This window comes from Lagopus muta, chromosome 1, assembly GCF_023343835.1.
Source record: "Lagopus muta isolate bLagMut1 chromosome 1, bLagMut1 primary, whole genome shotgun sequence".
NCBI lineage: Eukaryota > Metazoa > Chordata > Aves > Galliformes > Phasianidae > Lagopus > Lagopus muta.
Window position 1 is genome coordinate 22336018 of NC_064433.1, and position 25797 is coordinate 22361814.

The following is a 25797-nucleotide window of genomic DNA, read 5'->3' on the forward strand; positions in this document are numbered from 1 at the left end:
AGCCCATCATATTTTTGCATGGGCTATATTAACTCATTGCATGTGAAAACAGTCGTGAAAACTGATTCCAATAGTTGATTGCAAATTTAGCCATGAAATATTGATATTAGAAGAAAATTATAAGGTTAATTGGTACCCAGAATAGAAATGCATCTATTGCTTTGCCTGTTTCAAAGTATATATATTTGTTTTATATACTAGAGGAAGGCTCCAGGAGAACTTTGCTTTAGCTCAAGTTGTAATAGGAACAGGTGAATGTGAATGACTTCAGAAAACATACATGTAACACACAGAACTTGATAATAAAATTTCAAGCCAAGTATTGTTTTCTCAAGTTTTGTGATGGAATTAAACACACATAACAAGTATTCACATCCATTACTATGAGAGTTTATAGATTGTGCTCTGCCAGATTTCTGGCTCTTGTTCATAGAGTTGTTGTTCTGCTGCTAATTCTTCTAAAAGCTGACAAAATTCCTCTTAATCCTTGGCTTTGGTAGCTTTTGTGTTTACTGTAATTCTAGATTTCTCCTAATGTGCTTATGCAATTGATTTCAGCTCTGAGTACAAACTAATTGGTCATCTGCTACTCAGATCTATTTGCCTAGTTATTCTCACTCTTTCAATGGTTACTTTTTTTTTAAAGACTAGCTTTTAGATTTAAAAGTTATTATAATCCTAGATGTGGTCTTCTTACAATCTGTATTCTAGTAGCCTCTTCCAGTAAAAATAACTTGTAGATTTTAAAATATTTGTATTTTACATATTAAATTTGTAATTAATATATAACAAGTATTGGTCCTGGTTGGAGTATTATACTGGTGTAACTTTCCTAAATGAAAGCTTTGGTGTAGCAATAAATACCTAGACAGTATTGTCAAAAATGCGTGCGTAGTGCAAAACACAGCCATTGCCTCATCTCCCTTGCACATATTCTGGAAATAAGTATGTGGCCTGTATAGGAGAGTATGAAAAACATCCTAAGCTAATTTGTGTGGTTTTGAAAGCACTGAGGCTCACATGAGCTGTAAGAACTTGCCAGCAGTAGCTGCTGCTTTGTTGTTTGTCAAGAGGAATGGGGACAAGAACTGTACCAGGCATGGTATCTGCATGGAGCTCAGTAAGGCCATCACTCCTTTCAGCTGCCTCTTGCAGCAAACCAGAAGAAAAGATCTGCCAAGGTACTGGCTCTGTTGTAGATGACTTTGCTTTCTTTCTTCAAAATGTAGAGCTTTGAAGTTGTATTCATTGAAGAGTGTATAAATTTAATTCCAAGATTTTAGTATTATCTTTGTAATATAATGGAATTCAGGTAGTATTTTAAGAATCAGACTACTGCCTGCATCCTGCAGAAGAGCCAGGTAACTTCTCTAAATGGCCATGTATTTTATTTGAATCAAAAAGTAACATTAGTTTGAGTGAAGGCTCTGCAAGCCAGTTATTATTCCAAGCTCATGAATTTCCTTTGTCCTGCTGGTTAGTGTCTCAGCTTCCAGTAGTGAAAGTGGTTTGTTCCTGTTATTACATGAAATAATCTCTTATTATTATTTTTCTCGAACAGCTTTCATCCCATCCTTTGCAGGAAAATCAGAGCTTTCCAGTTAAATTCTCCAATGGGAAATAACCAAGTACCTGTTCTCCAGTCTCTATTAACCAAAACCAGGTGTTTCCTTCTCTTCTTCTGGCTGAACACCCCCAGCTCTCTCAGCCTGTCCTTGCTCAGCAGCCTGTTTGTGCTCAGCCCTCTGATCATCTTTGTGGCCCTCCTCTGGACATGCTCCAACAGTTCTATGTCCTTCTTCTGTTGGGGGCTCCAAAACTGGACGCAGTACTCCAGTTGGGGTCTCATGACAGCAGAGTAGAAGGGCAGAATCATCTCCTTCCTCCTGCCAGTCACGCTTATCTCTATGCAACCCAGGACACAGTTGACTTTTGGGCTGCAAGCACACACTGCTGGCTCACATTGAATCTTTCATCAACCGACACTCCTGAATCCTCCTCAGAGCTGCTCTCAAGCCATTCCCCACTCAACCTGTATCTGTGCTTGGGATTGCTCTTTCCCAGATGCAGGACCTTACATTTGGCCTTACTGAATTTCATGAGGTTGTCATGAGCCCACTTCTCAAGCCTGTCCAGATCCCTCTGGATAGCATCCATTCCCTCTAGCTCCACTGCACCACTCTGCTTGGTGTTGTCTGCAAACTTGCTCCATCCCACTTGATCCCACTGTCTGTGTCACCTACAAAGATGTTAAATAACATCACTCCCCACACCAATCCCTGAGGAATGCCACTCTTCACTGGTTTCCACTTGTACATTCAGCCATTGACCTCAACACTCTGAGTGCAGCCATCCAGCCAATTCCTTATCCAGCGAGTGGTCCATCCATCAATTCAATTTTTCTCCAATTTGATGATCAGGATGTCATACACCTTGTCAGACACCATGCACCAGTGTCAAACACCATGCATAAATCCAGGTAGATGATGTCAGTTGCTCTTCCTCTATCCACTGATGCTGTAACTCCATCATAACAAGCCACTAAGTTTGTCAGGCAGGACTTGCCCTTGGTGAAGCCGTGTTGGTTACCACCAATCACCTCATCTTTATTTTCCATGTGCCATACTAGGGCCTTCAGGAGTATCTGCTCCATGTTCTTCCCGGGCACAGGGGTGAGACTGACTGGCCTGTAGTTCCCTGGATCTTTTTTTTACCCTTCTTGAAAATGGGAGTCATGGTTCCCCTTTTAATCAGTGGGAACTTCACCAGACTTCCATGACCTTTCAAATATGATGGACATTGGCTTGGCAACTTCATCTGCCAGTTCCCTCAGAATCCGTAGATGAATCTTGTCAGGTCCAATGAGCTTGTACACCTTCTGGATTTTTAGATGGTCTCAAACCTCATCTTCACATACAGCAGGCTCCTTCTCCAAGTTCTTGCATCTTTGGTGATGTGGCTGGAGCCCTTGCTGGTGAAGGCTGAGGCAAGGATGTCATTGAGCACCTCAGCTTTTTCCATATCCCTCATGAGCTGATATCCAGTTTCCTTCCAGAGAGAGCCCACATCTTCCCTGACCTCCTTTTTTATCACTGATATACTGGTAAAATTTCTTCTTATTCCCCTTTATGTCCCTGGCTAGATTTAGATATGTCTGGGTTTTGGCATTCCTAACCTGATCCCAGGCTGCTTGGGCAACTTCTTTGTAGTCCTCCCAGGTAACCTGTTCTTCCTTCCACTCCCTATAGACTTTCTTTTTGAGTTTAAGTAAGTCCAGGAGCTCCTTGTTTATCCACAGAGGCCTCCTGACATTCTTGCGTACCTTTATTTTTCTTGGGATGCACCAATTCTGGGCTTGGGAGAAATGGTCCTTCAGTACAGACCAGCTTTCTTGGGCCCCTCTTCCCTCCAGGGCTTTCTCCCATGTCTCCCTGCCAAGCAGCTTTCTGAAGAGTTCAAAGTCTGCTCTCCTGAAGTCCAGAGTAGCAAGCTAGCTGCACCACCTCTTTGATACCTGAAGGATTTTGAACTCTACCATTTTGTGGTCACTACAGCCAAGGCTGCCTTTGAGCATCACATTACTCACCAGCCACTCCTCATTGAGGAGGACCTGGTCCAGCATAGCACCTTTTCTCATTGATTCCTGTACTACTTGTAAGTTATCATCAACACATATCCTTAGGCATTTCTTTGTGTGCTTCGTTGATTAATGTTACAATCTCTTCCTCTGTATCACTTAAAAATTGCTCCAATTCTTTTGAATATTACAAGAGAATATTATTTATAATTTTTAATTAACTTGCTTTTTTTTTCTTGATGACGTGTTTTGAAGAAGGAAATGTATACTACTAACGACAGCGCTTAAAAAAAAATTGTTACATCATTTTCAGTTGTTTTTCCTTAACCTGTTATTATTGGGCAGTGGGAAGAGAGATATGAAAAGAGGAAATTGTTCAGTGTCTGTTTGTTTTGATTGTTCTCTGGAGAGGATAACTCAGAGGACACCTTGGCTAGACATGTGGAGCATTACAGCGTTTGGCTAAGGACAGTATCCTAAAAGGAGAAAATACCTGAATATTCTGTAAAATCTAATTATCCAGAATGATGCTTTTCTCAATTCCTCATTAATTAATTAAAATTACTTCTGTTCCATTTTGTATTTTAAATGGAGTTACTCTGCCTCTTGTGAACCAGGCTTTTAAATTGCAATTGTGATTTAGTTGTGTATGATTTCATTTATAAATTATTATTTTCAGTGCAAGCCAACATATATTCACTGACCAAACACACTGCAGATACAGACTCAAGGTTGTCCATTGCTATCTTATGCCATTCTTGATCATTGGCCTTGGCAAATCTCAAGGCTGGAGAAACATGAGATAGGATACAAGCATACATGCTTTCAGGAAGACAGTCCTGTCTTGTCTACCAGCCAGAACAGGCAGTTACAAAGCAAACACCTCAGCTATGTTCATCCTTCTGTGACTCAGCTACAATGAGTGGAGAAGGGAGCAGCCACAGTGGTCTGTCTGTGCATGTGCTGGAGCAGGTTTCAGCACTGTTTAGTACATCTGCAGTGCCACATTTGTTCTTGTCAGAGTACTTAGCTGTGGCAATTTGGAAGATGAAAATTGTTTTCTTTTTGAGGATAGTTACTTAAGAATATGACCATAAGTGAAATTTAGCTGAAGTGATCTACTTCCTGTGGAATACAGAGTTTTGAATTCAAGACAAGTGTAGCAAGCTCCTATTTGAGCTATTCTGGAAGATAAATATGTATTATGGGCTACATTTTGTTTCTTCCAAAAACACTTTCATTTAAGAAAGAAGAATTAACAGAAATGTTTTAGACTGCTTAAGCCTCAAGTTGCCTCAGTCTTGAGCTAAGTAGGAGGAGTCAAGAAGTTACTCTTAGGCCCTAACATCTTTGGGGGACCAAACACAATCCATTACTTGCTGCATCAAATGTGTTTTTCAGCCTTTCCAATCGCCAACTAATGAAATGTAGAGAGTCAGGGCAGGTACTATTGACTCTATAATTACAAAAAAAAGCCTTTTATGTTGAAAGAATTCTCAGTTGGCTTTCTGAGTCTTGAACATGCATATTCAAGGTAGGAACTGAACCTCACAAAGAACATGGTGCTGTTGCCCTGTTTTATAGCACTACCCACAAAGCACTAATGGGTTATAATTCAATAGTAAACTTCAGAATATACACAGTAATTTATAAAATCACCACTATTGCTCTTCGTAAATTCTACTAGAATGGAAGCCAGATGATTTTGGATCTTATGGTTGATAAAGAATGTCCATAGATATTTAGAATATCTCTTATATTTCCATATTCCAAGCTGTCTTATTGGGTAATCTTGCAGCTCTGTTAATGGACTGCTTGACTGACTGCTACTGCTTCGATAATTGAGTAAATGGAGGAAAGTTGCCTCTTTTGGCTGTTAGTGGACAAGTGAATTGCTTAGGAGAATGTATACAGTTCCTAAGTTTAATATGCTGCAAGATTTTGGAGAAATACAATGTTCTTCACCTTTTTTTGCTGTGTTTGGTACGAGAGGCAGAAAACCATAGAACCATTTAGCTTAAAATGGACTACATCTACAAAGTTAAATTGCTGTCAAAAAATTAGGGTGGGCCTCTTTAAACCATTGGAAACTTTATTCCAAGGACCTGATTAAAAAGAGTCAAAAACTAAACAATACCTTTTGCACAAACTACTGCTGAAATCTTAAATCTTGACTACAGAACAGTAGAGTTTGCACTTAATTGTAGATTAATAAATAATTCTATTGAGTATAGTTGAAAAAAGAGTAGCAATTTTCAGGTACAGCAATATTATTCCATTCATTAGACCAAATTAGCTTATCATAAGCGTTCAAATAAAAACCTTACGGTAGCCAAGAATGGGTTTTGTAATTGTGCACATAGATTCAAGTGCTTCAGTGGTTTGAATTGAATGTGGGAATACCTCCTGCTGTCAGGAGGAGGTGAAAACTGCATTTGGTTTTTCTTGATGTTGCGTTTTATGGAATATTAAACTCTGAGATGACATAACCAGATATTCAAGGGGGAATAAAATCTGCAGACTGTAGATCCACTTCAGGGTATTGAGGTATGTGTTGACAATATTATTTGTAATACCTTTAATGAATAATGGACAGAAAAAAAATTCTGTAGTCTGTGTAAAGCAATGATCTGTTACAAATAGGAACAGGTTGGTTGAAATCACAGTTCTCTTCAGCACATAGCAAACAAATTGGTTATTTGTGCCTGAATTAGGAAAAATTAGTTTCTGTTGTAGCACTGAATTTTCCTTCCTTATCTAACTAGTGTAATAATACAGTAGTCAAATTCAAATGTTATCGGACAATGCTGAATAAAAATTGAAGAATGGAACCTCAAAATCATATGAAAAGAGAACGAATGAATTAGTGTTTCTGACAGAATGAATTAGTGTTTCATGAACCTGTGTCTATTACTAAATTTATTTTAATTTGAAACTTTACTTGGTTGTATAATGAAACCAAATTAAGTGGCTACCAGGGAGTGAACGTGCATAGGAATACATTAATGTTATTGAGAACACATTAGTCCTCCTGAGTCTTAAAGAATTTCATTTAGAATTCCATTAGGCTAAAAATGAAAAAAATACATGCGAAATGATAAAAAATGATAAAATATGATCTAATAATGAAAAGTGGTAGTTTGTTTCCTGGGGAAGTATGTTTTGTTTTCTAGAAAGTGTGTTCTTACCAACTTTAATATTGACTGGCATTACCTCTATTTCTGCCACTATATCATTAGTCATCCTTTACCCCCTCTGACTAAAAAAAAAAAAGTGTTTTTCAAGTCAGATATTGTGTATAATGAAGCATCCGTGGCTTCATTCTCTGGTAGTGTCTTAGAGATATAAGATATAATGAAATCCCCAATATTGGGGTCGTACAACTTAAAAAACAGACCAGCGGAATCATAGACTTTCTGAGGTGTTGTGGGGGTTCATTCTTGATATTTCTTAATTAAACTTAAAAGTGTATAAAATGGCTTCTCACTCAGCTCTAACCTGAACAGTAACATCCCTGTGCAAGTTGTAACCTTAGCAGTCTCCTGGGCTTTTATTGCTGTTTCTGCTGTTTTCTTTCATGAGCACAGCACAATGTAAAATTAGTAATTATTGTTTAAGATGAGTGAGGAAAAATGCATTACAACATGCAGGTCCTATTTGAAAACTGTGAACTATCCTGCATCTGGGAAGAGGCAATCCCAAGCGCAGATACAGGTTGGGTGGAGAATGGCTTGAGAGCAGCTCTGAGGAGGAGAATTTAGGGGTGTCAGTTGATGAAAGATTCAATGTGAGCCAGCAGTGTGTGCTTGCAGCCCAGAAGGTCAACCGTATCCTGGGTTGCATAGAGATAAGTGTGACTTGCAGGAAGAAGGAGATGATTCTGCCCTTCTACTCTGCTGTCATGATGAAACCTCACCTGGAGTACCGTGTCCAGTTCTGGAGCCCCCAACACAAGAAGGGCATGGAGCTGTTGGAGCAGGTCCAGAGGAGGACCACAAAGATGATCAGAGGGCTGAGCACCTCCCCTACAAGGACAGGCTGAGAGAGCTGGAGCTCTTCAGCCAGGGGAAAGAAGGCTCCATGGGGACGCTATAGCAGAGTTCCAGTACTTGAAGGGAACCTACTGGAAAGGTGGAGAGGGACATTTTAGTATAACATGTAGCGACAAGACAAGGGGAAATGTCTTTAAACTGGAAGAATATTGATTTGGACTCGATACTAGGAAGAAATTCTTTACTGTGAGGATGGTGAGACACTGGAACAGGTTGCCCAGTGAGGCTGTGGATTCTGGCTTGATGGGGCTTTGAGCAACTGGTCTAGAGGAGGTGTCCCTGCCTATAGAAGGGGCACTGGAACTAGATGATCATAAGCCATTCCAAGCCAAACCATTCTGTGATTCATTCTGTGACTCATTCTGTGTTCCTTCTTGCACGTACTAGAGACATCAAAATATGACATTTGAGTTGTTTGTTTGAACCCAGCCTTTTCCATAGGCAGGTGTCACCACTCGGCCTTCTTTGGCCTCCCTCTTTTCCCAGTTTGGCTGTCTTTTTTGAATCTAAGACAGCACAGCAGAGGACAGTGATGACTCTGTAGTACTGCTAGCATTAAAGCAGGGGAAGAAGGGGGCGCTTGTGTGAATCTGGAAGGTGATGGGTTTTCTTAAGACCGAAGCAGTGCTCCTGCTGCATCTGTGCAACCTCTCCAAAGGTCTGAATATGTGCTTTAGGCCTTGCTTCATGTTACTGCCCAATGTCACGGCCCACCTGGTGTGACCCAGTGTTAGTGCTACTGATGAGTACATTAGTCAGTCAAATATGAGATATCTTTCCTATTTTTAAGTTAGTTCATTTTCTAACCTGACTCTTGCCTGTCTCAGCACATTCAGCACTCCCCAGTTCCTTCCATGAGAGCTTGGGTCACTTTACCCTCTGATAATTGTGTTCTTTTGCTATAAGGTAGAAGCAAGAAAATGGCACTATTGATATATTTAAGCTATCTGAATTAAAATTGAGCCTGCCAGGCTGTTTTTGAGGCTTGTGTCACTATCATCCTGGGATGCTGTGCTGTGAAGTATTGTGGCTTCTTAAGCAGTAACCGAGGCATTGAAATGCAAGACATCGTGATAATATTAGTAAATCTACATTGACAGTGGAAGCATAACTGTATTTACAGCAAAGATTAGCCTTGAATTACTATATCTTATCACATGTAAATGTCTTGAAATTCATCACTTGGTTCAGAGCAGAAGAACTTGTAAACAGACTATAACTATAGTATATAGTTATACTATTATACTGTAACTATTATATATAGTTACAAACTATAGTAATTCCATTTTGTTTATGCATGAATTTTGTTATTTCTCCTTTTTCCATTGGGATATTCTGTCAGTGAGAATTAATGAGCATTTATCAAGGGACTGTTTGTCTGGGTATCTCTTTTATGATATTACAACTAGTATTTTTAGTTCTTTGGTAGATTTATCTACCTGAATTATGAAAGTAAGAAAACATATACAAAATCCTAACTGTTTTGGAAAATGTCCTTACTAATTAATGTTCCTTTATCCCTTATGTTTCCTGTCTTGATCTGAAATTTGAGCTACATCATTCCTCCATGATCCTCATCATCTCACCCAACCTCCCTTAGCCTATTATATTCCTCAGTTGCAGATGAGAAAATTGTATTTTTTTCATCCTATTTGGAATTACTTAAAATTTTCCACTACCATTTTCACATCCTTGGAATAAAAGCAACTGTGCTATTAAATAAAGTGAAGGAGGATGATGGGTTGATAAGGAAATCCTATTCTCCTATATAATTCCATGGCAAATGAGAGAGACATCTGTACATTTATCTTTTGTTTCTTGGGGATTTTGTTTTGTTTTGTTTTCCATAGCAACGGCTCAGCTACATCGGAAGATCTTTTTTGGAAACTGGATGCTCTGCAGATGTTTGTTTTTGATCTTCACTGGCCGGAACCGGAATTTGCACACCATTTAGAGCAGAGACTTAAACTCATGGCCACTGACATGATAGAAGCCTGCGTTAAAAGGTACAGTTGAAATGACCAATAGAAAACTGGGAGAGATTTAAAAATTAACATAGGAACAGTTATACTGGTGCACAGATGTGCGTCCATAGGAGGATCCTGGTTTCCTGCTGTGATCAGCAGCAGACGCATTGGGAAAGATCATGTGAATTTATGTCAAGAATGAAGAAATCATGTATTTCCCACCACATGACAAAGAGCAATTTAGCAACATCTGCAAAGTAGCAAGGAAAATTTCTGCATGTTTTGAGCTGTGCCCTAGAAGTCAAGAAATCAAATCTCTTTGCCATTCCAGATTTGTGGCAAATGTTAATAGTTGACTAAAAAACAGTAATGGAGAAAACGAAATTTGTAGATAGTTCAGTAGTGTCAATCAGAAAATATGGAATATTGATATGGAAGACTAAAGGAACAGAGAAGCTTTCATAACCTGTAAAGTTTAATCTGGTAACACAATATTTTTTTGTTTTCTTTAAAGATAATAGGAACAAGAACCTGAGACTTATTATATGAGCTTATTGCTGTAGATCTACCATGGTGAAATTTTGGTGAAAAAGGCAGAAGCATACCACAAAAATTTGTATACTAGTGTTAATACTCTGGGTATTTTAGTGTTGGTGAAGATGCCAAAACTGAGATAAACAAAGAAAAGTGGTATCCCTAGAATGAGTTTTATTGGAAAGCAGCAACTCAGAAAAGAAAGGTGGAACTATTTTCTCATTGTGATACTACTGTGTTCTATAAGATATTTTAAATTAGATAAAAGATATTTCTGTTCCCATTTTGTAATTATTGTGTCAATTTCTACTGTGTGTGTTTACAAATAAAGGAAGAAATAAAACATTTTTATATTTTTGTATTCTGAAACCATTATCATTTACTTCAGTAGCGTTCAGTGAAAAGAAAGTAGTTTTGTTTATTACTGATCTCATGATACATCTTAGGTGTCAATATAAATATTCATATTTGTTTAATAATAAACTCTATCAATGAGATTGTCTTTTCTGTTAAAATTTAAAGGGGATTTTAGAATTATATTCCTTGGAAGCAAGCAAGCACTTGCTTTATTGTGAACTACATTTTAACATATATTTTCATTGCTTTAAATTCTTCTTAATCACCATACAAGAAGCATATTGTTATCTAGTAGGCAAGAAGATAATACAGTGGTTTTTTTCACTGCAGTAGCTGAAGCAGTGCAGAACCTTGAAATTACCATCAATACCATTGTTTATCGAGTGGGTAGATATCCTCCACATTCAGAATTTTATTTCTAAAATCTTCTCACGTGCACGTACATCATTAAGTCACCATGGTGAATAAGGTTTATATATTTCTGCAGCAGTCACCAAAAATTATCAGAAATACTCATATTATGAATTGTGTTTTAATAAACAGAACAAGAATTGCTTTTGAAGTCAAGCTGCAAAAGACAAACAAATCAACAGACTTGCGTATTCCTTCTTCTCTGTGTACAATGTTTAATGTCTTAGTTGATGCCAAAAAGCAGACAGCTAAACTCTGCATACTAGAAGGAGGGCAAGAGGTAAGTGGAATTTTGTATGCTTAATTCCTATGTTCAGTTCATATGAAATGTCCCAGTCTGTGGACAGTCCATAGTCAATTAATTTCAAATTAGCTGAAAGTCATCACGTGCAGGGGCATACATACAGTGTTCCTTAGAAGGATCACTCAAGACACTTCTAAACCAGAGAAGATACAGTGCTTCTCTAATTTATTTGCTGTAACCTATGAGTCTGTAGATAATCAGAGAAATTCCTGATTCACAGCCACTCTGAGAATTTTGCTTGGGTTGCAGCAGCTCATAATCCTGCATAAGGAGTCTTTTGTAATAGTAAAATAGTACCAAAACATTGTTCTTTGCAGTCAGGTTTTAATTGAGTAAGAATTGTTTTAATTGGCTCATATACTTAGCATTCATTCCTGTGAACGTGCTGAAAATAGAGGAAAGAAATAATCAGCTAATTTAATGGGATTTTTTAATTTAATTGTGAAGGTCAGGGACAGTTTTAGTACTAGCCTGTTACCGGAGTAGTAGATTCCCCACAGCTGGAGCATTGATGTGTTTTTAAAGGAAATACAGACTTCACTGACTGCTGTACTTCCCACGTTGTCACTCTCAGCAGAAATAATGTGCAAAATGAAAAAGGGCATGCTATGTAGTCTGGTGACATTACCAGCACATCAAATTAAAACTGTTCTTGTTACGCACTAGTACTAATGCGTTAGTGTCATTTGGTTTTGGAGAGATAGTTAGAACATTTGTCAGAATGTGGCAAGAAAGAAGTATGTCTTCTCTGGGCAGTTTTACATTTATTTTATTTTGTCATATTGTTTCTGCTGATTTTTCCATTTCTGTATTGTGCTTTTTATTTTGTTGATTCATCTTTTTGAGTTAGTGTATTCAATGTAATTGTCTTTTTTTTTTTTCCTCATTTCAATGAGACATTCATCATTTTCCTGTTCTACCCTGTCATCTTTATTTTTCCTTTTGGTTTTCCATGACATGAACCAGTTTGCTAGTCAATGGGTAAGTGTTTCTTCATTGTTTTTTTAACCTACATTTTTTCTTTAGTTTTTAACTGCCATTGTGAATTCTAAGTTGAAACAACGCTTTTGTGTTTTGTTTTGTTTATTAATGTGCTTGCCCAGCCTTAGGAATTTCCTTACAGACTGACCTTGCTGGATTACCAGCTTCTAAATTCTTCTTTCTTCATTCACCCTTCTAAGGTGATTCTGGATTAATTCTTCATTCTTCTTCTTTTCAATCCCAGTCACAAAGTTTTGGGGTCTTTCACCTCTCAGTGAAGCAAAATAGTTTGTTTCATGCTCATCAGAAGTTACCACAACTAGCAACTCTTCACCTTAGGGGATGAAGGCAGTTCATCTTTTTCTGAGCAGTAACCTGCACACATGTGCACATCCTTGTTTAGGGAAGGACAACACCAGCACCTCCATGAAAACCTCAGACAGATGGTATAGCCTCACTTCCCACAGTCACATCATTCCTCTCATGTGCTCTTGATGTTGCCTCCTGTGTTGTCAATAAGACTCCCTCAGAACAAAAGTTCAGCATTCACAGCTACCTCTTGGACTGCAGACCTTCTGAAATCTCCTCATTCTTTAGATTTTTAAGCTCTATTGTTTATTTTAATCTCCATCAAGCTCCAAATAGCAATACAGCCTTTATCCCTGCAAGATCTGATCATGACTCCAAATGCCTCCAGTGCTCTTTTTGCAGTGCAAGAGTTGAACAGTGTGATGAAACAGATACTTATTTCGAAGTCCCCAAATTAACATTAAAGCTATTCAACCAAAGGAACCTCAAATTCTTCACATATCAGAAGTTATTGTGTAGTGGGGAAAACTTTCACATAAATTTTGAATTATCAGTTTTTTCTGTTCACAAGGCTGTTTCAGAATGAGTAAGAAAAAGTAAGTCTTTCAGTCACTTGTAGCTTATATCATAGTTGTTTGAAACACTTACAGATTTCTTGAGTGAGATACTTCTGGAATCTGCCCGTTTGCCAAAGAAGCCAGAAGAGCATCTCATGGCATCATCTGTTGTATTTCTTGCTCATCTATAGGACCTCTGACATTTCCAGATACTCCAACTCAGCCACTTGGTCTTAAAACCTTTTCCATATTACCTTTCTTTCCTTTGTTCTTCTTCAGCCTCATTTTAATCTCAGACATGGTATTTTGTGCTAGTCAAGAGAAGTTTTCCATAAGGCCTCAGTAAAAATATGATTAAAGAGCAAATTTTTCACCTAAAACTCAACTGAATAGTCATCTGACAGTTCTTATAACTGACTCTGCAAGTGACAGAAGACGTTATTTTATGTAATATTAGACTTAAGCATCTCCCTGAATGTTACATAATCTTTTCCTTCCCTATACAGAGCTAGGAGCACTTGTATGCTTGATTCATTTAGAGTCAGATGAGGAATTTTTCACGGTCAGATAGGGAAGAATTTTTATTTATCATGTAATAATGGTCAAGCAGCACCTTGAGTTTTGAGTTTAAATTTGATTGAGTCTTCTGGTTTTCCTGTTAGTACATACAGTGCTCACCATTTTCCCAACTGTTCTCCAGTGAAGAAGTCTACTTTTATAAGTAGTCCCTAAGTCTGACATTCAGAAAGGCCTTGCTCCTTGTCTATTATATATCAACTTAAATCTTAAGAAAAGCTTAAGTCAGTAGTCAATAGTAATAGTCAATACATTGTGTTTAAAGATTGCTCAGCTTGCTGAATGCCTTCTGCATTGTTTGACGGCTGACTTAGGAGGCTTTAAGAGGCATGTCCAAAGGAGAAGCACATTGTCTCAGATGAACTACAGTGCCTGTAGCCTTATTCATAGCCGAGCAGAATGGCAATTTATGGAGAAAAGCAGAAGGACACAGGGAGACAGCCAAGTGACGTGCCAGTTGCTACTATTTCTTGAGTAGTTTCCTGTCCAGCTTCTTATTGTCAGTGTATATAATCTTCAGTAAATATATGCTGAATAGCATCGCATGTCCTTCCTGAATCAGCAGGCATTGTGCCTTTGCAGTCCATATATCCTGAATGAAATGAATAGCAGCAGCAAGGGAAATATTTTCTGTCGTACAATAATCATTCATCCAGAGTTCTTCAGCATTTGTTGTTTGGGATAAATACTTTACAGCCTATTGACTTTAAAAGTTACAGTCTAGAAGCTGCAGTATTGCAACTATATTCTGTTTTTTTTTTAGTATGATAGGCAAGAATCACACAGGAAATATTGCTGGAGGCAAAACTCTAACAGAATAGTTCTCGGGCCACTTAGGTTGACAAGTAGTTAGGCATGAGCAGGAGCTTATTTGCTGGCTTGTAACTGGGTAGTTTGAATGGAATAAACACCACTGGTCTATACTATTCAGTGCTTTATAGCAAAATATTTATAAAAGCTATTTTAGTTCAGAATTCCAGCCTCCCTATCATGCTTTTTAAATGAGAGATTGCTTTTCCATTTGTGGAAAAATGAGTAATGTGCCTTCTCAGTGGAACATGCCACATCCAGTGGATATTGATAGGTGGGGAGAAAAAGAAATGCCAGGGAAAATTGGGCTTTAATTTGATGAGCTTTGTTTCTGAAGGACTTTCAGTTCATAAAATTCAAAGATCAAGGTCATTTAACTGCATAAATAGTAGAGGATTATAGCTGATTTGATAGTAGAAGTACAGAAGTAATTTCATATGCAGATAGTATTGTTATGTTGATAGTAATAGTTTTGGTTCAAATGATCACATAGAATTTATTTTCCAAACTCTGAGCCATCCAACTTTAAAACAAACAAAAGAAACAGAACTAAACTAAATTAAAAAAAAAACAAAACAAAAAACAACAAGAAATTCAAAAAGCCCAGTCCAATGTTGAGACACAGTGAGATTGAATGGAGGAGAACACTGAATATATTGCAGAGCTGAGCAAGTTACGGTTCTCAGCTGATCACCACAGGATTTAGGAGCAAACACTTATGTTCCCAAAAGTAGGGTTGTGTGAAAGTGTTAAAATACTTTGTCTCCTTCCCAATAGCAGTACTGGATCTGCTACTGGGGGCGTAGAGACATGTTTGGAAGACCAGACAGGTTGTTCTCAACAGAAGGTCATTTTAGGTTACAATCCATTACACACTGCGTCTCTAAGCATTGTTTTTTCTCATGTACCTCCTATAGGTGCAGCTGTTCATATTTTACTGGAGTAATTTAAGGGCAGAACTGCATTTTACATTTTCCCAAGATCCTGCAGAGATTTTGGGATCGTGGGGAAGGACCCCACAACATGCATTCAAATCACATAGCTGTAGGAGTTGTCTAGATTCAGCCTCTATTTGGACTGTGATCACATCAGCCAGCAGAAGAACATAAGGATACAACCATCCATAAATAAATGAATTTGGGAAAGGAGTGAAGCTTGCTTCACTGAGAAAGCATGGCAGAAGTAGAAAAAACAGTCCTTCTATTTCTGATTTTGGGGTTGTGCATATAAACTTGTCAGCTCACATAACTCCGTAGTGAATTCTACAGTATTTGCCATCTTCCTAAAGGCAACCACCTGCAGTCTGATAATCTTCTGTGAGGAGCTGAAGTTCTGCTTTGTCAAGCGTGTCTGTATTGCTGGAAGTTGACACTGGGGAGGATTGGGATAAAAAAAAGGGTTTGATTGTATGGCTTGCAAAATAAGTCTTGGGGAAAAAAAAAAAAAAGAAACTCAGATTAAAATAAGAATTCAAATCTAATTTCTAAAGAAACTTCATAATTTTGGAAGCTTTTTGTTATTTTTGAATAATTCAAATTGTTTCTTAATTTTTCTGAACATGAATTTTTTTGATAATGAAGTTAAATATAATGGAACTATGAAAAGTTCTTTAATGTGTTTAATACATTTTTCACTCTTCTGAGATGTGTGCTAATATTGTCTGAGATCTGTATTTATGTTTTCCAGCTATTTTTAAACTGCAGAGAAAATGTTAAAAGCAAAACTTAACATACATTGGGAACAGTAGTTGGTACATGGAACAGATAAATGTGCTTGGATAAACACATTTCATAGTTTTGTTCTCTCTGAGTTTCAATGCAATTTTAGGAAATGTACTATTTAGAAAATTATTCCTAAATCTATTAAGCTGAATGGATTTAATGTTTTGATTTGTATGGCAACTCTAAGGTAGATAAAAAATAGCCTTTGAAAACTCTGCAAACTATTCATCTAGCAGCTGCTAAGTTAGGCTAATGTTTGTACTGACCCCAGTACTTTTACTCTGAGCATTATGCTGTTAGCTGTTCCAAGTAGCCTTGAACTATGAAGGCAGGGTTAGTCTTTACAAGTCACATTTTCTGTGAAGTGGCTATTGGGGACAATCTCTGCTGTCAGATAAACGTTTCTAAAGGAAGAATTACTGTTTAAATTGATGTGCCTCCTTGAAAAAATGGGATCCCTAGTTTCTGTTAATTTCAGGAGGGAACTCTGTGGTGTTATCTAAAAGTCTTTCAGATTTATTTTAAAAGCATTTACTTAAAGGCACTTTCTGTATGAAAAAGTGAAAGAAAGAGACTATGGAAAATGAAGTCTGTTTTATTATGCCTTTTATGGCCTATTAATTAGTTACCATCTATTCTGCTTTATTGATGAAATTTTAATTTTGCCCTTGCTTGAGCATATTGTAAGACTTACACAAACTGCAGCTCACTGTGCTAACAGAAAGGCTCTTTTAGGATGAACAATTGAAGTTCGTTTCATTTCTAGAGGACATTTAAAATAACTTATGAATGAGAGTTGTCAGACATGAAATGCTCTATTAATTAAATCTTATTCTAGTCTTTTTGCTTCTGCAGCTAAACCAACCCTTTAGAAAAAAATACATGGCCACCTTAATTATATAGGGGAAGACAAAAAGTATCCTTCACATTCCTTCGCCTGAATAAGAATAAGAACTCAATTCATCTAAATAATAACCCCATTAGCTGCTTAACTCAACAGTATACATGGGAAAATTTTCAACACACAACATAAGAAAGTGTTGATTGGGTGGATCGTTTTCAAGGGTTCGTTCTTCTGATGGTCAAAATGATAATTTTAAGTAAATCTGATCTGGCAGTGTTATCAGCTTCACCCTGTTTATGACATGACAAAAGTGTGTCTTCATGTACATGCTAATGCTTGTTTATCTTTTGAAAAACAGCAACAATACCATTCAAAAATAGATGACTTGGTTGAAGAGACTGTGAAAGAAATTATTTCACTCCTTGTTTCAAAGGTAAAACAATTTAGATTTTAATTGATTAAAAAAGTAGAAAATATATTTCTAATTGCTGAACTTCTGAAGTGTCTTTTATTGTTATCCAGGCTTACAATACACTTGGAAGGGGAGGAAACAACACCACAGTTTGTAACTCATTGTCATCCAAATAATGTCACGTTTACCAAATTAAATTTTATTAACTGTTAGGTGAAAAATGTCTGTGCAGCTGCTAATCAGATAGAACCAGCAAGACCTGATTATGTCAGTATTGTCCCAGATAACACCATGTTTTACTTTTTGTTTAATGAAAGCTTTCTCTCCATCATCAGATAGTATTTAAATAATTTTGTGTATAAAGCTGAACAACATCCTGAATGTAAGTTTTTAATTTTGCTTCACAAACCGTTTAATTTAGAAGTGTATTATAAGTTGTTATTTCCTGAAATTGCCTTTGCAGATTTTTTTTTTATGTCAGAAGGAAACATGGTTTGACATGGTATAAATACTCGAATATTTGAAGAAAATTTATATAACATCTTGTGTTACTGTAGCACTTCAGTAAAAGTCTTAAGTGCTTAATGTAGAAGAAAAGGCTTTCAGTCTGAAGGACACAGCAAATAATGACTAGAGAACATAAACATTTTATAAGATGTTTTGCTGTCTGTGCAATGCAAACTACACAGAAATATCTGATTGTCAGAGGAGAAATTAGCCTTGCATTTATAAATTGTGAGTTAGAGAGAAAAATTAAGACCATGCTCATATTTTCCTTATGCCTTTGTTTTCGTTACTTACAGCTTGCTGGCAGGGGGTGAGAGGGAGCAAGAATCTCTTTTAGGAGTGACCTCCTGCTTGTACATGAGTTGGAGTGGGAGTTTTTGTAGGATTGTTATAGAAGCTTAAGCATGGTTGATAGATGTGTAAAAAATGTAAAACTGCTTTCTGTAAAGTGCTGTATTAAAATAAACATTACACCAAATTGTTCACATTGTCAGCACTGAGATTTATATGCAACCTGTCAGGTTTTTTAGAATTATTGAAGATGTAGAGGAGGAAATCAAATGAAAGCAAATCACACTGTTAGAAGTCAATCCTTGAAATGTTTTTTAATGTATATGATATTACTGAAAGAGGAAAATAATCATATTCTTCTTAGACATAGATACAAATTCTACAGACAGTTGCCATCGGTGAAGAAGGATGTACATTATTAGTTATCACATACACTGCTAGAAGAGGTTGAAAGAACAGGAAGCAAATATTCTGTGTCATAGGCCAATCATGAGGAGCTTAACCAGGCTCTCCTAACTTGTGATGTGAACTGCCAGTGACATCCTGATTGCTTCTGTTCCAAAGCAGAAAGCTTTGGAAGCTGAAAGAAGGTGCTGAGTAAGGCTGATGCTTTACTCTCTTTTGGCTAGGAAAAATGTGCATCAATCTGCATAGTATTCCTGCATGTTCATTACTTTTCAGCTATTTTCATTACTGTTTATCCTTTGCCTCTGTATTATTTGCCTCAGTATTATGTTCCAGTGGAGTAAATGTTTCCATATTTGTTTTTAGCTGCAAGAAATTTAAGAAAATGAAAAGAACACTTCAGTGAGATTCTACTTAGAAAAGATGAAACTGTGACTTTTATGTATAAGACTTACAGAGCTAAAGCATTTAACAAATAAGAGAACAGCACTAAGCAGTGGAACAAAGCACAGTGTGTCTCGGAGTAACCAGTTCAGAGAATCAGATGCTCTTAGAGCTTTACAAGTCTGTACAGTGAGAGCTCAGAAAAGAAATTTCCAGCTTCATAACTATGTCTTTCATTTAAATGGACATCCTTGACACTGTGGTGTTTAAATTCCTGATCTTTTGTGTCCCACTTATATTGGAACCATTTCTATCCCACTTGTGTTGGAACCATTTGTTGGCAATGCATACATGATGTTTTTTGTAACCCTTCCACATAGTGGATATTTGCACAATGTGACTGAACACCCTTGGGCAGATGGCATCCTTACCACTCAGATAAAATGAGTATGGGAGTCTGCAGCGCATGAGCAGCAGCTTCTGCAGGCACAGAACAGCAAGGCAGAGAGATGGCATTTGATCTAATAAGGGGACTCTAATTAAACTGTGCATGGAGTGCAGGAACAACCACATTCTCTCTGGTAGCTCATGAAGTGGTTTAATTCCTTGATCAGTGCTGACATACTAGCGTCTTAATTAATCGCTGTAATATGGCGGGTTAGATTGATAAATGACAAATGTAGCCTTGCACTTGCTCTTGCTCCTTGAACTGTTAAGAGCAGGGCTTATTGTAAAGTGATGATCTCAGTTCCTCTGGAGGTGACACTGTTGTGACACTGTTACAGTGCCCATTAACAGCATGCCAGATGGAATTTTGTTCTGTCCTCACACTCATAAAATGATACTCGTGGTTGTTGGAATGACTGCATTGGAGCAAGGGATGACTTTTAAAAGAATCTTTATACAAACTGGAAGGCAATTTCTATGTGTAAAATAAATGCAGACGCATACAATGGCTGGCAGATACTTTGTCTTACACTGTAAGTGACTTATGTCACAGAGGAACATGTTCTAAGGCTAATTTAGGCACTTTAAATATTAAGGCTACAATTAATTCAATGAATACAATGAATAAGAGATTTTTGGAGTCAGAAATAAATTCTGGCAAAATAGCCTTTGCATGCTAGTTGAGAGTCGCAGGTGGAAGAATGGGGGAAAAGACCCTGCCGTAGCAGAGATGTAGGGCCTATGCTCTCATGCCCCATATTGGCCATGCAGGAGCTGTTGCTGTTAATGGAAACGAGCTGACAGAAAACACTAGTGCTATGACACTGCTGGATGAAACTGGTGTTGGGTTTATTTTCAGTAACGAAGATAAGGGGAACGTGATGTTGACATAATAGGCTTTAACAGTTGTGGTCCATCATCTCCGAAGCTATGATCCTAGAAACTGAGGTCCTAGAAAATAACATTTCCTACCCAGAATACATGTTGGATATACGCACTCCTGTATTTAACCATGCAGTGCGAGGAAAGCAAAGAGGTATGTATTAACAGGCTCACCTTGAGAGGAAATGCCAGTTGGTTTTTATTTCTGCAGTCGTTAAACAGTGATATCTACCAGTGTGGTCAGAAAGTGAGCTGAAAAACGAATGCCTTCCATGATTTCAGCATTTGGTGTGCCGAAAAATGATCAAATTGGCGGTTTGCCACGTTGAACAATAGGAGTCTGAGGAGAAAACCTCACTTTCTCATTCAAAATATTTACTTCTCATACTGTGCATTTGGCTTTTGCTCTGTGCTTTTCCTCCAGGTTGTTTCAGTGTTGGAAGGTGTGCTGTCCAAACTGTCAAGATATGACGAAGGCACCTTCTTCTCATCATTAGTTTCATTCACGGTAGGTGTTCGAATTCACAGTGCTTTTGTTCATTCTGTGCATAATTCTATACTTGTGCACAGTCTGTAGCAGTAAGCCCTGACTGTGTGTTGTTTTATTTTTCATTTTCTAAAGGTGAAAGCAGCTGCAAAATATGTTGACGTTCCTGTAAGTACAACCTTTTTTTTTTTTTCTTTTTGCCATTGTTAATAATAATTCAAAAAAAAGGTGCTTTTGTTAACTCACACTTTTTTTGTTGACATTTTGCTTTCCTACAGAGATTCATTACAGCTTTGCACAGTCTTTAAACAGCCACTACAAACCTCAGAGGGCATTTCATTTCCCTTAAGCAACGAATAACTCTCAAAGCAAAGCTTAGAAAGGTTATTCTCAATGCACTTTTTCAGTTGTGGAAGAGTGAGGATTATAACCTAGGTACTCTTTTGTAGGAGTCCTTCCATCATTTGGGCAAAATGCTCAACTGTAGAGGATAAGCAACAAGTAAAAGCATCGTTTTTTACTGTACAACCCAACCGTGCTTATTTAATCCCTTGCTTGCTAAACTTCTGTTTGATCTGCCATTGATTCTGTGGTGTTCATGTGGTGTGAATAAAAACTAAAAGGATTGCTGTTGGAGATATTTTATACATAAAAGTAAAATGCAACTATAAGAATATTTTCATCAGAGTAAAACGTTTTTCTTTTAAAAAGCACAAATACTGTCAATATTGCTGTCAAAAATATTCTTTGCTCTCTCAAAAGTGTCCTCCTGGATTTCAGTGTGATTCTAAGATTGGCTTATTTTCCAAGCACAGGAAAAATGATTGAAATTATGTTAATGATGTTACGTAAATGCAATTACTGAATGGATGAACCCCAGACATACTAGACTGCATGGTTGCTAAAAGTTCTTTCAACAGTTTTATCTCCTCCTGTCCTTGCTTATCATATAGCTGCAGGTATGAAAGGATATCAAAGAGGACCGCAGTAGGCCCAGGACCGAATACTTCTAAAAATATTAGTCTGTGCTTGAAATTCAATTCCTTGCAGTGATAAAAGACTTAGAGGTATCCCAGAATGCAACTCTCTCATTTGATATAGTTTCAAAAATATGCAAAATTGCACTTTTTTAGATGACTGCATTTTGCCTCCATACCTCCGTTTGAAGATGTCAGTGGGTCACCTCAGCGTTGTCCTTGGGCTTTTGACAACTAGACTGCTGACCACATGAGGAGAAGGGGTTAAGAGGCAAAAAGGCTGCTGTTTGAGTTTGGTTGTTTTTTTTAAAGTGTGTGCATGAATTCATCAGAATTTTCGTCTTTGATTCTATGTTGAATATTTGGCAGAGTGGAAAATATGCTCTTTTATAGTGAAATAAGAAGAAACTAACTTTTTATATTTACTAAAGAGATATTAGGAGAAAATGAAGAGAGTACTGAGCAGAATGTGTAAGAGATAGGATGAGAGGGAAAGATAAAAATTAAAAGTAAAGAATTAAGAAAGAAAAAGGACATTCTTGAATGGCTCTTGGTCATTTTGAGGAGAAGGTTAATTCTAATAATTCTAGTATTGATAGGCAACGTAGATGTTAAGTTGTGGGAGATAAGAACACACACTCAGCAGATGGCATTCTTCCTCTTCTCAGGGCTGGAATGGAAATGTGGACTCAGACTTGCAGTTTGCTTACATGTTCAGTGTCACCATCTACCCTTCTGTTCATCAATCTTTTCAGAGAATTGTGAAAAGCTCCATCCAAAACTAAATGTCATCTTTCGATTTTAACCTGTTTAAGAAAGCATTCAACATAAGGCTCCATTTCTCAGAATGCTCTTTTAAGATTTGGTAGGTGCACAGTCACAAGAAATTCCCAGTGCTTTCTTCTACCACAGCACTTAGGGATATATTGGCACCTAAGGAAATATTAGGGACAGTGCAAAATAACCCAGACTAAGAAAAGTATTATCAATGATGATTTATGTTTTCATAAAAATAATAATGAAAAAATCTAGTTGCTATTTTGCTATTTTTATTGGTAATTGTGACAATATGCTGTTCTCTGAAATGGAAGAAGTTGTGGCCATTGAGTTCATGAAGGAAAACAAATGTTGGAGGAAAGCAGCACAAATATTAGAAATATTAGCAGTACATCAGTGATGCAATTTTTCTCTTGTTAATGCTATGCTTTGATTTTGGGAATGCAGGAACTTATTTGGTGCACTTTAAAAACAAACAAACCAAAAGGAAACCTCGCCCAAATAAGTATTTTAGTTTCTCTTAAAGCCCAAGCAATCATTAGCAGATACAGAACTAAAACCTATTTTTTCCCTTCTTCAGTGTTATGTTCACATGGCCAGTTAATTAATGAGAAAAGGAAAAGAATGCAGCAAAACTGAGGGCAAAAATGTATATCAATCTCAAATTATTGCTATTCCTCAATTGTGTAGATAATTTAATTGTGTTTAGTTTCTCATCATGTTAGTTTTGCACACAAATAACTGTATATCTAACTTATCATTTCTGTACACGTTTGCCTCATTTATAAATATAACCAACCAGAGCAATTACTTATACAAATTGAGCATCCAGTTACATGCATATTTATATACTTCTTTTTGTTCAGAAAGGTATGTTTAAATCCCTTTGTAGGAGCCAGTAATCTATGCCAGTCATTTAGAGGGCACAGAAGGAACCTAATCCTCCCGCACTCCATGTAGGCCACCTGTCATACCAAGTGCACAGAGGCCATTTGAAGGAGCCAGGACTGACAGCAGTGCACAACTCACACAATGCCAGCCCTCTTACTCTGCTGTTGCCTTTATGCAGGGATCAAAGGTATGAAAAGGGGCCTCACACATGTGCCAGCATTTGACTTATGGGGTCCTGTAGAGGCCAAAGTAGGAACTCTGCCTCCTACCAGGCAGATACACATTGGGACCTTCCAGATACCTCCATTTCCAAATACAACACTTCTGTTGCGTTACCTATTCAACTGATTTTGAGAAGTAAGCAACTTTTCTAGGAAATCAGTCTTTATTAAGGTGTGGCCATACTGTACCATTCCTTTTTTAATCAGGATTTACTTGGAGACCTCTATTTACAAATAAAGAACACAAAATAGTCCTCATCCTCATGTTTCTCTTATCTTCCTCCTCCTTTGTACACCCAAACCTAGGAACCATCCTTCTGCTTTCAATCCATAGAAAACAAGCTACTGGAATAGAGCAAGAGGAAATGCTCTGTATCATCTTTTTTAAGTCAGTGGTGTTTCTGAACTATATGTTAAATGGAGATCAGGAGAACAAATGCTAATCAGACAGAAAGTTAAAATAACATAATAGAGCAGAATTGTTTGTTGGAAGTGGGAAAGCAGAGTTTCAGAGTCATCAGATTTTGTCATAGTAGCTATAGCATATTGAAGATCTTTTGCACCACAGAATTGCAGACATCTGCAACAGATCTGCAAACAGGGTGCAAGCCCTCTCCAATGCCTGTGTTGCCCTTTGATTTCAGTGGAACTGAATTTATATGGAAAATGTGTTTTCGTAAACGCTTGTAGAATCACAGCTTAAGTTCTGCATGACTGTTCTCTTATAAAATACACAGCTTACCCTTTGCCAAGGTTGTTTTTTAATCTACTAGAAGATGCTACAAGGAAACTGCATAACATCTTTTTCGTTTAAGCAAAATAGTATTTTTCATAACCGTGTAAGAATAAAATACTGCCTTTAAAATGAACTAATTGTACACATTTTCCTTCATGGCATAGGTATTTTGATACGTAAGAAATGAAGAGTGAGGATCCAGTCATGAACACAAGTAGCTTTCATTCCAAAAATATTTTAGTGATATTTTGTTCTATGATTCAAAGGCTTGAGTTATGACCCTTGAGTATTTAGAGGAGTGAAATTTTCCAGCATGCTCTTTCATTAGGTGGTGGACACTTAATAAGGAGCTCCTATGTTTCTCACAATGGCCCCCTCCAGCTCATCACTCCTTTTCACTTCATTGTTCCACCCGCACTGCAGATGAAACGCCTCTCTCCAGCAGGGGAGGGGAAGGGGGCAGAGAGGAGAGCACATACAAAATGGGAAGAAGTTAGTTGTTACGTAGTTAGCCTTCAGCATCTGCTCTCCTCTTTGAAAAATGAATGCTTTGACAGGGTAGCAGCTCTGTAAGGCTACGTTTTTCTGAGTAATATCAAGAATCCGAGTGTGCTTAAAATTCTGTGATGATAAGAAATATTCTGTGACAAATGCCAAAGTGAGAATAAACACCATGCGGGTACTTACATGGTTTTTACTGAGATTCATGACAAACAGGTGAATTGTGAAAAGCTGTGCAGAGACTTAAGTGTATCTGTGCTATAGGGAAAAGCTGATGCTAGTGGCAGTGTTCAACTTGTTGCAAATCTTCCAACAGTGAAGCAAGTGAATGTGTGGAACTCAAGGCTGTGCAGCATTACTTTTGACCAGACACCCCATCACCAGTGGCCCCAGCACGTGTCGGTCCTAATGGAGTTTCTACATAATCTTTGGAATGGGAATGAAGTATTTTAAAATTTCCCTCACTTTATGTAGACATTATGACAGTGTTTCTCTGTTTAATGGTGAAAAGTTGCTTCTCCTTTATCTAAATTCATTGCTGTGAAAAAGTGCGTGGTGATCTGGGCCCTCCCACCAGTGCAGAGCAGAAGAGACAACCCGCACCTGTGGGATTAGGTGGAGCAGCAGGAAGTAAGAGCACTTGCAGTATATAATTAAGAAGGATTTTTTTTTTTCCCAAACAGCATGTTCATCTCACCAGGTTAACTAGTGATTAACCCTAAAAAAGAATGTGCCCAAGCTACACCCTTGTTGAAACTCATTCACTTGCCAGTGTATTCAGTTACTTGTGTAACCAGCGACAAAGTAACCCTATTTACAACTCTTCATTTCCTGGTATTTTATTTGATGTCTTTGTGCTTCTGGTTTCTCCATTCATCT

General features: G+C 37.5%; 1 protein-coding gene across 10 annotated transcripts in view; it reads left to right on the forward strand.

Moving 5' to 3' along the window:
* Positions 1-25797, forward strand: part of CADPS2 (calcium dependent secretion activator 2) — a 303802-nt gene that overhangs the window by 250712 nt on the left and 27293 nt on the right. For 6 of the 10 annotated variants that reach the window (XM_048934391.1, XM_048934396.1, XM_048934392.1 and 3 more), the window contains 6 exons: positions 9480-9635; positions 11031-11178; positions 12169-12183; positions 17359-17433; positions 20753-20836; positions 20951-20983. In XM_048934391.1, the coding sequence (XP_048790348.1) occupies positions 9480-9635; positions 11031-11178; positions 12169-12183; positions 17359-17433; positions 20753-20836; positions 20951-20983 (511 nt within the window). The remainder of the gene's footprint in view (positions 1-9479; positions 9636-11030; positions 11179-12168; positions 12184-17358; positions 17434-20752; positions 20837-20950; positions 20984-25797) is intronic. The other 4 variants (XM_048934390.1, XM_048934395.1, XM_048934398.1 and 1 more) reach the window with 1 other exon arrangement.